Source organism: Solanum tuberosum, unplaced genomic scaffold, assembly GCF_000226075.1.
Source record: "Solanum tuberosum cultivar DM 1-3 516 R44 unplaced genomic scaffold, SolTub_3.0 scf00600, whole genome shotgun sequence".
NCBI lineage: Eukaryota > Viridiplantae > Streptophyta > Magnoliopsida > Solanales > Solanaceae > Solanum > Solanum tuberosum.
In genome coordinates, this window is record NW_006239514.1 from 179,830 (window position 1) to 195,056 (window position 15,227).

The window sequence follows — 15,227 nt, forward strand, 5'->3', positions numbered from 1 at the left end:
CATTTTAAAATAACGAAAATTCTGAACTACAATCATCTTCTACACTATTAAATATTCGTGTACTTTGCTCATGTTGAGTGGCTCACTGACACTATTGTTTTTGTATCAATACATTGGTGAATAGAGTCGTTCTATCATGAGAGAATCTATTCCTTTAAACACCAGGTACTAGAGGGGAATAATTTTCATAAGGGGACATTGTGCGTTTAGTGGACTCAATTTTTTCCTTTCTGTTTCATTCTATTGTTATAGATTCTGATATGTTTTTCTTATAGTCATTAATTTATGCTTATGTTATTAAGGATAAATGATAAGATATAATTTTCATTTTCCTTTACATTATTAATGTTCGTTACTACGTAATCTTGTACGTAAGATAATATAGTGTTTTAGTTTTAATGATTGATAGGTTTTAAGTATTGTTTTATAAATTTCGTGATATTAAATTTCCGCACATAATTTTACTAGTATAATATACTCCCTCCGTCCCATTTTATATGTCATCCCTTTCTATAAATAGTTGGATCACAATACTTGTCATTTTATAAAATTTTATGCATAAATTACCATATTTTGCCTATTATACCCTTGATAAAATAGTTAATTAATCTTGTCATTTATTAATAAAGTTGACTTAAGAAAATATTAAATAAGGATAGAAGGATAAAGCTACATTATTTCTTAATGTAAATGCAATGTAAAAAAGGTGAACGGAGGGAGTAATACAGAATGATAACAACCATCCAAACAAGGTGTTATAATTGACTTGCACTCGAAAGTTGACGAATTCCGGCTATTTGGGTCAAGGGGAAGAAAAGAAGATTAAGCTTACCTCATATGAATTTGGCAAACCCAATTAGCGATTCAAAGAGTCGCAATAAGCAGATCTTGACAGTGAGAGCTTTGTGAGATTTGTGTGTATTTGTATTCGTTGATTGAGCATGAGATGAGATGATTTTGGTGGGCAGAGATCGAATTGAGGCATTTGTTTCCATTTTCGTTACTCTTCTTCCTCACGAGCTCTCCGCATTGCTTTACTCTTCCTCCACTTTTTTCTTTGTAAGTATCGATTCAATTGCCCCCTCATAAACATATTCTTGGCGTTTTAAAAAAAAATGAATTTAATGATATATGCAGATTTTGAGCGCATACTTTGTGGTTCTTCCTTTACGTGATGAAGGGGCTATATCTTTGGGATTGGGGAATCTCCCCAGCTTGTTTGTGGGATCCTTGATACTCACACTCTTTGCTGCCCCTCTTTCCACGTTAATCTTTTCATTGCCTAATCTTTCCAAGTCAAAGGTAACTCACTAATTCCTTCTTTCATTGCTCTATTATATTTATTGTCTTTTTACACAAGTAGGGGAGGAGAATCATAGATAAAAAGAAGTTCATATGAAATAATATGTTAAAAATTGTTGAAACCAAGTTTTACACTTCTTTCGACACTATATTTGATAATTCTAGTGGAATTAATTTACATTAAGTGCTAGTTTTAGACCCTGTTGGAGTTCTACTAATTCTGCACAAGTTAAGGTTTTTAACAAAGCCTACAATCTATTCCCCATTTGCATTTGGAATAACTCCTCCATGCCTCCGTATCAGTATTAAGAATGAAGTAGTTGTCTTTTAATGGTTTCTGTTTGACCGCAATAGAGTGTTGTATTATACCTGTGAAATTGTTGTTTTATTGATGTATTTGATAAATGATGATTTTTGGCCTAGTTGGTGTCATTTGAGAATAATATTGAATTTTTCTGTGACTCTGAATTATCTGGCTATGTTAATAATGATTGATGAGAAGAAAGAAATTTCAAATCTTGATACTCTACAACATAAGGATATCAAATTATAGATACTCTTTTTGTTGTCTAATGCTATGAATTAGGTTCAGCTACTTATAGACACTCTTTTTGTTGTTGAATGCTATGAATTAGGTTCAGCTACTTACTGCTTTCTTGTGTGGTGAGACCAATTTGGAGTGTTAGAAGCTGATTTAGTTTTGTTTTGTAATGGTCCTGTAATGGTCCCTTCTTTAAATTCCAGGCTTTGGTCTTGATACACAGGTTTTTTGGGGTCACACTTGTTGCGTTCTACATCCTGTGGCTTTTTTCTACTCCTGGGAGTTCACCATTTAATATCAAGGTACAACTTCATGATTTTGGCAGCAACCCTTTTGACGATGCAACTGTTATGATTAAAAAATGGCAATAATGCAGGGACTGCTCTCTGTGTCCTCAACTTTAAAACAGGAGTTAAAAGTGGAGGTGAGTCACCCGAATACTCCAAACTCGTTGAGTTGGAGCAACCATGGGTGGTTCTACGTGTCAGTGAGAATTGGCCTGTTTCTTTGGGTAAATGCTTTTGCTTTAATTCTCAACTATTACAATAGTAAGTTTTTTGTCATTTCTTTGGTGTTTGTTTCCTGAATAAGGTTCTTGCTTCATTGTTTCTCAGGTTGCTTTGCTTAATCTTATTACTATATCTTCAACTTGGGCTAGAGTTATTGATGTGATGGATAGTGAGGTAATTGTGCCTCTAATTGATTCGTTAATCTGAACGGACCTACGGAAGGGAAGTTCAAGGGTTTTAATATATGCCTTCCATAACCATAATAGATCATGATATTGCTTTTACACTTCATGGTAGCAATTTGAGATATAGTTTTAATTTCTTTTCCTGTATACAGTCAGGTTCAAGATTGTTTGGGTTTATTGGTGCTGGTGCTACACTAGGCCAGCTGTGTGGTTCGTTATTTGCCGCAGCAATGGCTTGTTTAGGACCGTGTGTGTATCTATTTATGATTATCTTGCTTCCTTATTCTTATTATTCTCTTGAGGCTTTATTGTTTTCTATTTTCTTAGTAGTTCCCTTTTGTTTTTTTTGCAGATTTACTTCTTGTTTCAGCGGTTCTCATGGAACTTGCTGCACAGTCATCAAAAGGAATCAAGAAAGACGTCTTACAACTTCCTGAAGAACTATCTCCCATCAGGTTTTCTTCTTGTTGTTCTTGTTCTACCTCGATCAGGGATTATCACTAGATTTTTTAGCAATAGAATTCTCCACTAGATGAGATTAGGAAAAGAGATATCTAATTGTACAATCAGTTTGCTAAGCTCCCTCGATAGCTCTTTCCATGCAAGCAATTACTATTCTTTCTCTCCCTATTAGCCTTAGGATGGTTGTCTCAGGTTCCTTACCCTGTTATTCCTGGCTTTCTGTTGCATTGCTGTCTCATCGTTCTCTGGATGGTGATCTTCTTTATTAGTGAAAGTTCTCTCTACGATAGCATAATTTTTCTAGTCTAGTTGAGTCATGGTGTAAGTTTGATATAGATCTCTCTATTTCAGCTCCCTTCATTTTCTTTTTTGGGATACAGAGGTGTTTGATTTAGCAGGAAATGCTTTTTTATATGAACAAACTGAAAAAAGAGATATGCATTGTACTCACAAGTTACCATGAACCTGATATCTTTATCTGTACAGTTTGATAGTCCAGGAGTATAAAGAGGATGACATTATTTAACTCCTTAAGAACAAACCATAAGCATGATTGTAAATCAGTCTGGACATGTTCTTCCTCTACACTTTACCTATTGAAGGCATCTCTGGACAGTGATATGCCCAAATTACACCTCTAAATTGAGATATAAAGTGGTAGCTGTCAAATTTAGAACCCAATCAAGGTTGGGGTCGAATCCCACAGAGAATATGGTGAGAAATATGTCAGGTGTTGTTATCCGGCTGGTAGTCTTTATTTCAAGGGGGTTTTGCAATATGAAAAGTAAAACTACTTGTATCTTGTGTTATCAATAACCACTTTGGTGAAAGTTTCTTGTCTTCAAATAATGAGAGTGAGCTATGACTATGTTCCCCATGATTTCATAACTTAACAGGTTGATGTGATTAGTGATCTATCTCGGCGATATGCATTCAAAACTAACGATAAGAGTTTAGTAAAAATCTTTTGACCCAATTAGATGAATATCACTTTATATCCTTTCGGCCTACAAATGTTTATGTATCAAGCTTCTTAATGGTTTCAGATTGATTATCCTTGTGAGAGCTTAAATCATTAGATGAAGGTTAGTAGCCTCAAGTCTATGTTGTTAATCTCTTTTCCTAACCTTGCCTTCTTTTTCAAGCAAGTTAAGATTTATGGCGAGTTCTAATGCTTAATACCGTCCAAAGTAATTAAGCGAAGAGAATAACAATACATGCAGTTTCACCATTCAAGAATCACTAGTTTTTTTAACCTACATTCGTTAATCCATCATGGTCCCCACAACCGTAGTTATGGAGTTTAGGTACTCATACTTGCAAAATTCAAATCATAAGACTTAGAAGAATTCATGATAAATAACATGTAACAGATGAGTAGAAGAAACAAACTTGTATTAACCATAAAACAATGCCAAAATAGTAGCAAAAAATCACCGAGAATCAAGAAAAATGATTAATGGATCTTTCTCAACTCTAACGTACACATCATATCCAATAAACTAAGTAACATCCAAAAGAGAACCTAAAACAAGTATTTATAAATGGCACTCCTATCCTAAACAAATTAGGAAAACTTAGGCCGCGACACCAATTCACGGACTGTCAAACAGATTGACGATCCGTCAAAGCAGGAGTCAACCGTGATTCTGTCTTCTAGGTCTGGTCTTCGCAGAGGATCACGAGTCATTCCACAGTTCATGGAATCAATTGACTGTTCGTCGATTGGACCGTAGTCTTGAGAGCCACTTTGCTAAGTTGCAGATCTTTGGTTGACTAGAGACAGGACAGTCTGTGATCCTAATCCGACCGTCCGATGATAGTAGTGTAGAAATTAAGGGCAAGCACATATCTGGGGACTATTTTGGGAGCAGTGGTGGGATCTGTCTCTGATGGTGGCTCGATTGTCTCCCCTACGGCCGAAAGCTCTACCTGCTCACTCTTTTCGGGGAACTCCTCCAACAATAGATCTCTTGAAGTGGACGGTGTTGTCTTTCCCTTAGGAATAGGGTTCGACTCGTCGCAAATTTTTAATAGTGTCTTGGACGTGAATCACCTGCACCGACTGGTCCACACCCACCAATATAGGCACCTGAGTCTCTCTGTACAGTGTACAACTATGCGATCAATCAAGGGAATGAGAGTTAGGTCACAAATGGCAGTGCAAGCTCTCGGATCTCCTCCACTATAATTTGGGCTAAATTTTCAGTAAACCTCGACATGAGGCTAGCAAGCGACACGGCCCGATCTAGAGTGAGTGTATTGTCGGCCGTAGTTGGAATTAAGTGTAGGCGTACAATCGTCCGTCCGTCAGAACTTTGCCGCAAAGCTGAGGGATCCGTTGGTGATCAAGATCTTATCATTTAGTCAACTAGGCCGACGTTCTATTTGTCAGCACCGATGCTAGCCAGCCAATCTAAATCCTTTGACCCTCTAACTTGTACCTGAACTCCACTGTGCTAAGCGGCACCTCATAATCTGGCACAAATATAGACTGCTGGACAGTGCATTTTGAAATATTAACTGACACTTATCGCTCCCGCACACTGTCCAGTGGTTGCTGTCCCTTGGTAGACTCCTTGTTCTTCCGCGTACTAATAAGGGTGGTTGTATATACAGAGTAGAATTCGCAGATCAAGATGGGGTTGTACTCACCTGGAGGTTGGCGCATCAACCCCAATACATAATGATAAAAAAAGCCTGACACTCGGGCATCTCTACCAAATCAGAGGATCTGATATGTACCTCATCCAACACACTCCTTTTGATGTTACCCCTCTGATTGGTTAGGAGCCCCTCGTAGAATATCTCTCTCATGCCATTGACCTGCCACCAGAGGTCTTCTCTGTATTGGGAATTCTTGCCTCTGATCTCAAGTTGCCTCTTTTTTTCTGAAGAGGAGGTTGTGGCCATAGACTCGTCCCTGTTGCTCGGTGACCCTATACGTCCGGAACTAGCATCCCCCGAACTCACCAAGCTGCTCGAAGTACAGGTTTACCCTCCCTCTTCAGACTGGGGAGAGGGTGCTTGTTGCTGCCGTGCTTGCAACCTCGTGGTGTAAGGCTTCAACTGTGGTTGTTCTTCTACCTCCGAGTCCGGAGTATTTCGCAAGCGGGAAGCAATCTCTTAGGCCTTCCCCCCTCGTCGTGGTCGAGATTTTGGAGTTATGGGTACCTGCGGGGTATAGTGGTTAGTACATTTATCTAACACCTTTTGATGGTGTCCAGCATGTCCTTAATGCTGAGGAATACACATTTACCAGTTTAAAAAAAAAACTATAGAAAACACAAACAAATTACAAAAACAATTTTTTTTGAAATAGTTCACGGGCCATGAAATGGAATGACGGTCCGTGAACCCACTCGTGAACCAGACCAGTAGACATAGTGGCCTCCTCAGGTTTCTACGAGTGGGTCGACGGATGGTGAAATGACATGTGACCACCGGAAGTGGAAGAGCTATTTGATGAGACTTCATCAGATGATTGTACAAGAAGGAACTAGTTAGATTAGAGAGAATTATTAATTCATTGTTAAAAAAATTTTAAAATAAAAATTTTTGTCAATAATTCTTGTTGTATAGGTTTACGACGTGTAATTAAATAAAAAAAAAGGGCGAAATGATTTCCCTTTCAGTTGATTTAATTGAACGATTGACCAAAATATTAATAATAAATAAATAATAAAAATGAATAATTTTTTTATTCAATTTTATTAATAAATTGCATGAACTTAGATCAATCAAATAATGATATTTCTATACCTATGGAATTAGTCGTCCTAATCAATTTGTCCATTTAGATTTTTCTAGGTGGAATAATAAGAAAGGTAAGATTCAAAATGATTTTTAAAAAGGTTTTTTGTTTTAGTATCTTAGAAAGGGGCGGGAGGTATCTATACTTGAATAACTATAAATGAACCCTTCTAGATGTTTCGACGCTTGATTCTCGAATAGGATTGAATCTAAGATGTGGAATATACATTAGTCGAAGCTTTTCAAGAAGTTTTCATTTCTGCAAGAACTTCACGGACACTATCAATAACTGGGGTATCTATACTTGAATAACTATAAATGAACCCTTCTAGATGTTTCGACGCTTGATTCTCGAATAGGATTGAATCTAAGATGTGGAATATACATTAGTCGAAGCTTTTCAAGAAGTTTTCATTTCTGCAAGAACTTCACGGACACTATCAATATCTGAGTGAGGAGTCGTAATTGATTGGAAAGTGGCTTTCTTCACTTTAGGAGCCACTGCAAGACACAGTCAAACCCTACTATAGGTGTTTAAATGGTACAAGTCTTAGTTGAGGTGTCTAAATGAAAAATGGTGCCAACTTTAGGTGTCTGTCAATGAGTTTAGTCTTATTTGTCACTCCCTCTATCCCATTTTATGTTGCACACTTTCCTTTTTAGTTTGTCCCAAAAGAATGACACCTTTTTATATTTAAAAATAATTTAAATTTAAGCTTCCCATTTTACCGTTAATGAGATGATTTATAACGACACAAATGTCTATGACTTGTTTCAGAAAACAAGATTTAAAAGTTAAGTCTTGCTTTCTTAAACTCCATATCCTGTCAGATACCCCACTAAAATTGTGAGGAATGAAGTATTACGTATCTATAAAAGGAAATAGAAGGAGGATGAAAGGTGGAGACAAGGGGCGACTTCTAGCTTAGCGATAGTATATTTAATATATAGCTGAAACGTGAAAAAGTAGGATGATTTGTTACTAAAAAGAAGATTTCACATAGAGACAGGTCCATCATACACTGAGTTTCAAATCGTGCACCTTTGTCCTTCTGGGATTTCTCAGTTATCAACATAAATGTATAAACAAAAAGAAGACACACACTGCGAAGTATAAAACTATTGGAAACTATTAACTTTCTAGATATACATCTTTTGATATAGAGGAAGAATGAAGTCGAGACACATACTAGCAATGAAAAAGAGGCACTTGATATGAATGTCCTTGCATGGCTTACTTTCTCTATCCCCTTCCTCACCCCACCCCACCCAAAAAGAATATTATAATCGAGTAGTCTCTAACCTTTGTGGCATTATACCGGGTATGTTGTTGTTGTAGTCTCTAACTTTAGCGTTTTGTCTTTAGGGAAGCTGATACCGATCAAGCTGAAGAGGCCGAGAATATACCAGGGCTCACACAGAGAACAACTTCCCCAAAATCTCCAGCTTCTGTAGCAAAGCCTCAGTTCTGGGCTATATTGGATGGGCTAAAGCTCATTCTTTCTTCGACTTACTTGTTGCACGTATCATTATTCCTTTGGCTGAGTGCAGTTGTGTCCTCCTTTTTTTACTTTCAGGTATGAGAAGAATTTCCTTTTATTAAGTGACAGAATGGATCACATGGTCTGTAATGTGGTGTATTTATGTGATTTACTAATCTCACATAGATGACCGCCTTTATGAAAAACCCGCTTATAGTTACTGCAGCCTCACCCCCAACCTTTTGACTCTTTTGCAGAAAGTAACTGTTATTGCTGCTGCAGTGACAGATCCTGCTGGTAGAAGAAGATTATTTGCACAGATCAATAGTTTTATTGCTATTTTTATCCTTGCTGGACAGCTCACTTTGACGGTATGGTGTAGATGTATATAACATGCAAAAGTTCAATCATGAAGCTAATCCTATTTGTCCCTTTTGTGTGTCTGAGGGAAAGGGGTTTTGAGGGGATATTCAATTTCTCCAATTTGTGGAAGTGTATACAATCTCTACATGCTACTTGAACAACTCTAATTTAAAACTTCTCTTATCTACTCTCAAATGTGATGGAGGTTCTGACTGGAGCCTGTGGTGAAGGCTTCTTCCTCTCCAAATATTCTTGTCATTCGCATCACTTTCCTTATCTGAGTTCCACCATAGAACATAAACTATTTCTATCACTTGGGGGTGTGTAAGAGTGTTAATATCTTGTTGAGTAATGTCAGCTCCTAGTGAGTTAGAAGTTTATTTTGAAGGATCTACAAAGAATTCCATGTATGCAAAGTCAGAGTAAGTAGAATTTTAAAGTGATAAGATATCTAGGACAGTTTTTTAAGTTGATCAGTTTCCTATTTTCTTGAACTGCAGTTCCCTTTCTTTCTTTTATATTTCTCTACATTCACAACATGCTACAACATGATTCATTTTAATTGGTATCTCTAGTGTCACAAGTTTTAAAAGTCCTTATTCACCACTTGGTTGCAGGGGCGCATCCTTACTTTTGCTGGTGTTACTCTAGCCATTTGCTCTGCACCTTTTGTTGCCTTTGCGAATCTAATTGCTTTAGCAGTATGGCCCACATGGATTGCAGTGGCCATCTCAGAAACCCTGAGGAAGGTATATTTTCCTTACATCCTTTTCCCAACCTCTAAAGAAAAGTAATAAAAATAATGACGAGAAGTTGTAAAAGAGGAACGCCATTCTGGCATTCGTACAATTTTTAGTTGGCAGAATACTTATTACCCCATAAACTTGGCACAATTTATTTAGAGCCTGTGTGGATCGACTTTTGGCTTATGACTTATAGCCAAACGTCACAAGTTAGAATTTTTGTTATTTTGGCTTATAAACAAGTGCTTATAAGCACTTATTTAGTTTACCCAAACACTACAAAACTGCTTAAAAGCTATTTTGGCTTAAAAACACCTAAAATAAGCCAATCCAAATGGGCACTTAGTCCACACCTAAACTTTCCGTAGTCCTCATTACCTCCTTTCCCTATAGACCAATCTCACCTGATGGAGGTGAGACCCACGCGCTGCCATGTGGATTCTTTGTCGATGTGTCATTTTTTAAAAATAAAATTCTTTTTATACTCATTGAATTTTTGGATCATCTTTTTCGGGCCAAATTTGTAAATGAGTTAGCAACTCCATTATTGAGGCGATTTTTTTTTGTTTGACAGAATATAATGGATTGGACTGTGCATCCATTTTTTGGTTTTGTTTTGCATCATTCGGTTTCTGTTTTTCATTTTATGGTTTTGATAAAATGTCATCCAATCTGAATCAATTTTTTTTTTGTTTGATTCGGTTTTGCTCTTTTCGGTTCATTTTTACTTTTTTTCAGTTTGTGAGTTATATTTAAATGACAAAAAAAGAATAACTATTGTAAAGAATGAGAAGTGGTAATGACATTCTCTTAAATTAATACTTTTCCTAAATTCAATTCACATGATTGAAATAGTGGACAACACTGCTAGGATAACAATATATATATGTATGATGAGATAGCCAAACACTGCTAGTCTCCTACAAAAGCATAATGGAGCAAGTCAACAAATTGCACTCCTAATATTAATATCAAACCAAAATGTAGGTATTGTTTAATGCTAGTCTATTTCTTTATTGACCATGTACCAAGAATGAAATGCGTTATGTATATAAAAACATAATATATACTCAATTAGTTCAATTTTTCGGTATTTGTTTCCTAAAATCTGAAACCAAACCAAGAAACCAAAATTTCTAATCCGAAACCATACCAAAAAACCAAACTAAATAACAAAAAAATCGGTTTGGTTTGATTTTTCAGTTAATCCAAATTATGCACACCCCTAATAATAAACTCTTTATGGAATTGATAAGAAATATAAGTTGGAAACAAAAGTTCATTGCATCAAAAGAAATGAAGAAATAAAAATAGCAAGATGGAAATCACAACATATCTCTAGGGGTGGCTGGTTGACCTTGATTAATTATGTTCTTGATTCACTACCAATCTATATGATGTTAGTATTCCCAATTCCCAAGAGGGTAATCAATAGGTTGGATAAATGAGAAGAAAATTCCTCTGGCAAGGAAACAGTGAGAATTATGGCTACAACTTGGTTAAATGGGATGCTGTGATAGTGGGAAAGAAGCATTGGGGTCCGGGAATAAAGAACTTGATGAATTAGAGCAAAACCCTTAGGATAAAATGGCTGTGGAAGTTCAATAATGAAGAGCAGACCTACTGGAAGGAAGTCATTAGCGCAAAATATGTTGAGGAAGACAACTGGATGACCAAAGAGGTGACTACACCATATGGGGTCAGTGTATGGAGATGCACTAGATCTCTGTGACATGAGTTTAATGCTAACACAAAGATCAAAGTGGGGAATGGAGAGAAAACAGAATTTTGGATGGATGTTTGGCATGAAGCAGGTAGGCTATAGAGTTCCTTTCCTTTCATATTGCCCACCATATACTAGCTGTGATAATTCTCCATTTGTCTCTGTTCTTGGACTGCTTTCCTGCTTCCTCCCAACTCTGGATTGCTTCTGTGATCTTGGCAGGCATGGTCCATGGCATACCCTTAAGATTCAGGAATAACCTCCATTGTTGTCCAGTGATCTTGCAATGTAGAAAGAGATGCTTGCCTGTCTCAGCAATTTCCCCACAAAAAATAAATAAATCTAGAACGTAATGGTATCCACCTCCTCTTTAAGTTGTCTTGAGTCAGTACAACTTCTTTGGCTAACAACCAGACAAAACAGGCCACTTTGAGTGGGATTTCTGACTTCCAGATTCCTCTCCAGTGACTGTGAGGCTGATGCTTAAAACTACCCTTCTGAGTTCTGACTGCCTTTCCACCACAAAATGTCTTGACCCCCTTCCAGTCCATTAGATTGCTCAGTGGTGTTGAAAAAATCTGCTACCCTCTGAATCTCAGTCATTTAATTGTCTTCTAAAGATGAAGTTCCACCCTTGAGGAGTCCAATGATCTACTATGGTCTTCTGCTGGTGGGATACTAGAGGATATATATCAGGATACAAGACCTAGAACTTTTGATAGTATAGAGAACAGTATGCAAAAAGTCAAGCTATATTATTTTATGCTTCTATTTTTTTTTGGTGTAATCAGTTATACTCAAATGATACTATCTCCGTAATTGATGTACCAGACTCAATTTAGGAGAAGATAGTAGGATTTGAAGTACATCTGTAAATATTGACCAGTACAGTTTTAGTACTCTCTTTTGAGGAATATACAAAGTTACCAGTTTTAAAAAAAAGAAATAAAAAGAATTATGCTGTTGGTACTCTATTATATATTTATATTGTCTAAAACTTTTATTATTTGGCTAGAGATAATGAAGTTCTAGCCAAGTTTTTCTTTACAGATTTGTCCCGAAAAAGAAAAAATACATAGTTGAAATGAATAGATATCACATCTAAAGAAGCAATAAAAAGAATTACACAATTGAAACTTCATTATTTTGGCTAAAACTTTTTCTATTTGGCTAAAATAATGAAATTTCAACTATGTTCTTCACAGATTTGTCTTGAATAATGATACAGAATAGGAATAAATAGCTATTGTAGCCAAAGAAGAAATAGAAAGAATATACAATTAGAACCCATTATTGTAGCTAAAACTTTTTATTTGGCTAAAAATAATGGTGTTCAGCCAATTCTTTTACATTTTTGGTATGAAAAAGAAGAAATACACAGTTGAAACAGATAAACTTTTCCTTTGAAAGGAGAAAAAAAAGAAGTTCAGAGATGGGGTAAAATATCCCTTGTATATTATAGCAAGGAGAAAGAGACAATTGACACTTAATGGTTGGAAAGTACCTCACTCGGAAGCTAATTTTTTCAATTTTCTTTCCTTCCATGCCCTTGGAAGAGAGTGTATCCACACTCTTTCCTGCATCACCATCCAAGGGGTCGAGGCTATCAAAAACCCAAGTATGCGGTGGATAATTAGAACAAAGAAAAGTTAAGGTGTACTGAATAAGCCGTGCCAACAGGTTTTGTGATGAATAAAAGATAAGTAGGCGTAGGCATACACTTCTGCAATTGAGCCTCATATTTTTTGTCTTTTACGATAGGTGGTCACATACGTCGTTACCAGGCCTGCAAGGGAGCTTCTTTTCACTGTTGTCTCACAGGACGAGAAGTATAAAGCAAAGGTATGTTACAAAAATAGTGACCTGAAAGATTATCATTGTTCCATCTTACATATTAGCAGCAGCTTGAATTGTGAATATCCTGTCTGTAGCAAATCTTGATTTCCAATTTTAAAAATCTTTTTGATAGGATATAGCAAAGCTAATAGGTTAACATCATTTTATTAGGTCTGCACAAGTGTTTCATGACACTTGAAAGGATTGTTGTGGTTACAAGTGTCACTTGAATATCCCTAGCAGTAGAATGATTCTATTGTTTCTTTTTGTGGTATGCCAACATGTCTATGCAGGTATGCATAGATGTGATTGTTCAAAGACTTGGGGATGCTACAGCAGCTGCAATGTACAAGCTACTCTTCAGCACTCTCAGTGGCAAGGCATCAGCTGTTTCTCTATATGCCCTGCCTGTAAGTAAACCCTCCTTGACAACACTACTCTTAATGTCTTGAAATTATCGTTTTAGATTTATACAATTCCAGATGATTGGATAGTGGATACACACTACTGCACACTTCTATTTAGTAATTGAAAAGCCTCAGAGAAATAAAGGTTGAATGTTCAACGTATTTGGTTCTTCTTTCAGGTCTGCTTGATGTGGATACTGACAGCATTTTATCTAGGACACCGATACAGGCAACTATCAGCGGATCATCCCTCTCAACCTGTTGAAACATGTAGAAGATACGGAACATAATGCCGAACACGAAAAGTTTTTTTATCTTTCAGAACCTTAATGGTAAAAATACCTGTTTTCCTCCTTTTCTTCTTTGGATCAGTTTCCATTCAGAATGAAGCATGATCTCCCCTTTGAATGTGGTGTTTCCTTGTTGCTCGGGCCTTAACCTGTTCTATTCAACAATGCCCTCATATCAAAATACTCAAAGTGGTCGCATAACTTGAAGAAGAGCCTTTAAAAAAAACCTAATCTACACCCAGAGACACTGAGCTGAGGTCAAGTTATTCTCGACTTCTGGAAGTGTGGCTACCAGTAATCAATGGCATAATTCTACTTTGGTTCCTTCTTAATGAATGAATCCATTGCGCTAAGTTTTTTTCCAATTTTCTAACTCAGTAGACTGAACCTATGACCCTGTTATGTGCTATAGGTCAAGTGTGAACCCTCCTACACATGAAAATAATGATCGCTCTCTTTGAGATTTTATTAAAAAATAGTCCCTATCCAAGTCACTGACGTAAAAGTTTGTTCTTTAGCTCCAGTATATGCGGCTCAAGGATGATGTCTCAAGTTCTGGCAGTTAAAGTTGCTTGTTCTAGAGCAGGGATACAACTCTAGTGGTTGAGGATCGACCATTTGGTTTTCAGTAAGATGTAGCAGTCCGTACTTGCTGGTTTAAAAAATGGAGTAAAGAACAAAGACAGGGATAGAACCACCACACTAAGTTGAGTGACAGTGCCTCAATAGCTGTAAATGGAGCTCAACAGGTGTTTGATATTCAGCCATTGTTAGGAACAGTGACTGTTTTTGCATATTCTGTTTTTGAGACAAATAGGAGCTTGAGTTATATAGACGTGTATCCTATGAAGGTGGCAAATCTAGATACATTGTGAGAACCTGTACTGGTTTTCATTGGATATTCATAGGAGTAAAAAGTTTTCGTCATATAATCCAGGTGTGGATACTTTTACTGCTTTCATCTCGATTTGCATATAAATATGTTCTCACTAACGCGCTTGGCAAATGGGCAGGTTAAAAATGTGATAATATCCGACCTACTTATATTTAGTACGGATAAAAAAGAGTTGAGTGAGGGATGATGTGATTACCATTTACCCATATCATCTATGCTTTACTGGATACTAAAGTCAAAACTGCAAGTTCCTAAAATCATGTCATCTTGAAATAGAGGAGCTTAAACCCTTTGAAACTCAACCATTCATTTGAAAAAACATGTGAGAAGTAATCTCTCAACACACATAATAATCATTTAAAGAACAATGAAAATGAATTCATATTGCCATTTTTTCATCTGTGAACTACACTGTACATGCAACCGAATATTTCTTACACGTGTGTTTTATACAAGGAATCAAACTTATGAATCTATTTTCTTTGTGATTTTGTGGTTTCTAGAATGAGTACAAAAATAGGGTAAGAATTCACAAGAAATTGAGAATATTGTTCCCTAGTATCTTAATTGGTCATATGCAAAATCAAGAACCACTTCAAGTAATGGATATTATTCAGATTTCGCGATGAAAGAATTCCTTTGCTATCAAAGAATCCAATGTTTCGCCGCCTTCTCGTAACACAACATACGGAGGTTTTCCTCATCTCCGTCCTCAATTCATCAGCAAAAGCAGCCTT

The 15,227-nt window shown here is 36.6% G+C and overlaps 1 protein-coding gene across 2 annotated transcripts; it reads left to right on the forward strand.

The window, feature by feature from the left end:
* Positions 1 to 744: 744 nt before the first annotated feature.
* LOC102589317 (uncharacterized) lies at positions 745 to 14,527 on the forward strand. Of its 2 annotated transcripts, none has more exons than XM_006365927.2 (14): positions 745 to 1,059; positions 1,138 to 1,302; positions 2,047 to 2,145; positions 2,220 to 2,354; positions 2,458 to 2,526; positions 2,690 to 2,786; positions 2,890 to 2,992; positions 8,119 to 8,329; positions 8,491 to 8,604; positions 9,214 to 9,345; positions 12,824 to 12,904; positions 13,192 to 13,308; positions 13,485 to 13,637; positions 14,114 to 14,527. In XM_006365927.2, the coding sequence occupies exons 1-13, from the start codon at positions 952 to 954 to the stop codon at positions 13,593 to 13,595; spliced, it is 1,542 nt and encodes a 513-aa protein (XP_006365989.1). In that variant the 5' UTR covers positions 745 to 951; the 3' UTR covers positions 13,596 to 13,637; positions 14,114 to 14,527. The 2 variants fall into 2 exon arrangements, with proteins under 2 accessions (XP_006365989.1, XP_015160171.1); XM_015304685.1 differs by having other exon boundaries at positions 14,120 to 14,527.
* The last annotated feature ends 700 nt before the right edge of the window (positions 14,528 to 15,227 follow it).

Coding starts and splice junctions, on each gene's coding strand:
- LOC102589317 (XM_006365927.2), top strand. CDS start 952: ATGATTTTGGTGGGCAGAGATCGAATTGAGGCATTTGTTTCCATTTTC. Junction 1,303..2,046: donor CTAATCTTTCCAAGTCAAAG/GTAACTCACTAA, acceptor TTTAAATTCCAG/GCTTTGGTCTTGATACACAG. Junction 2,993..8,118: donor GAAGAACTATCTCCCATCAG/GTTTTCTTCTTG, acceptor TTTTGTCTTTAG/GGAAGCTGATACCGATCAAG.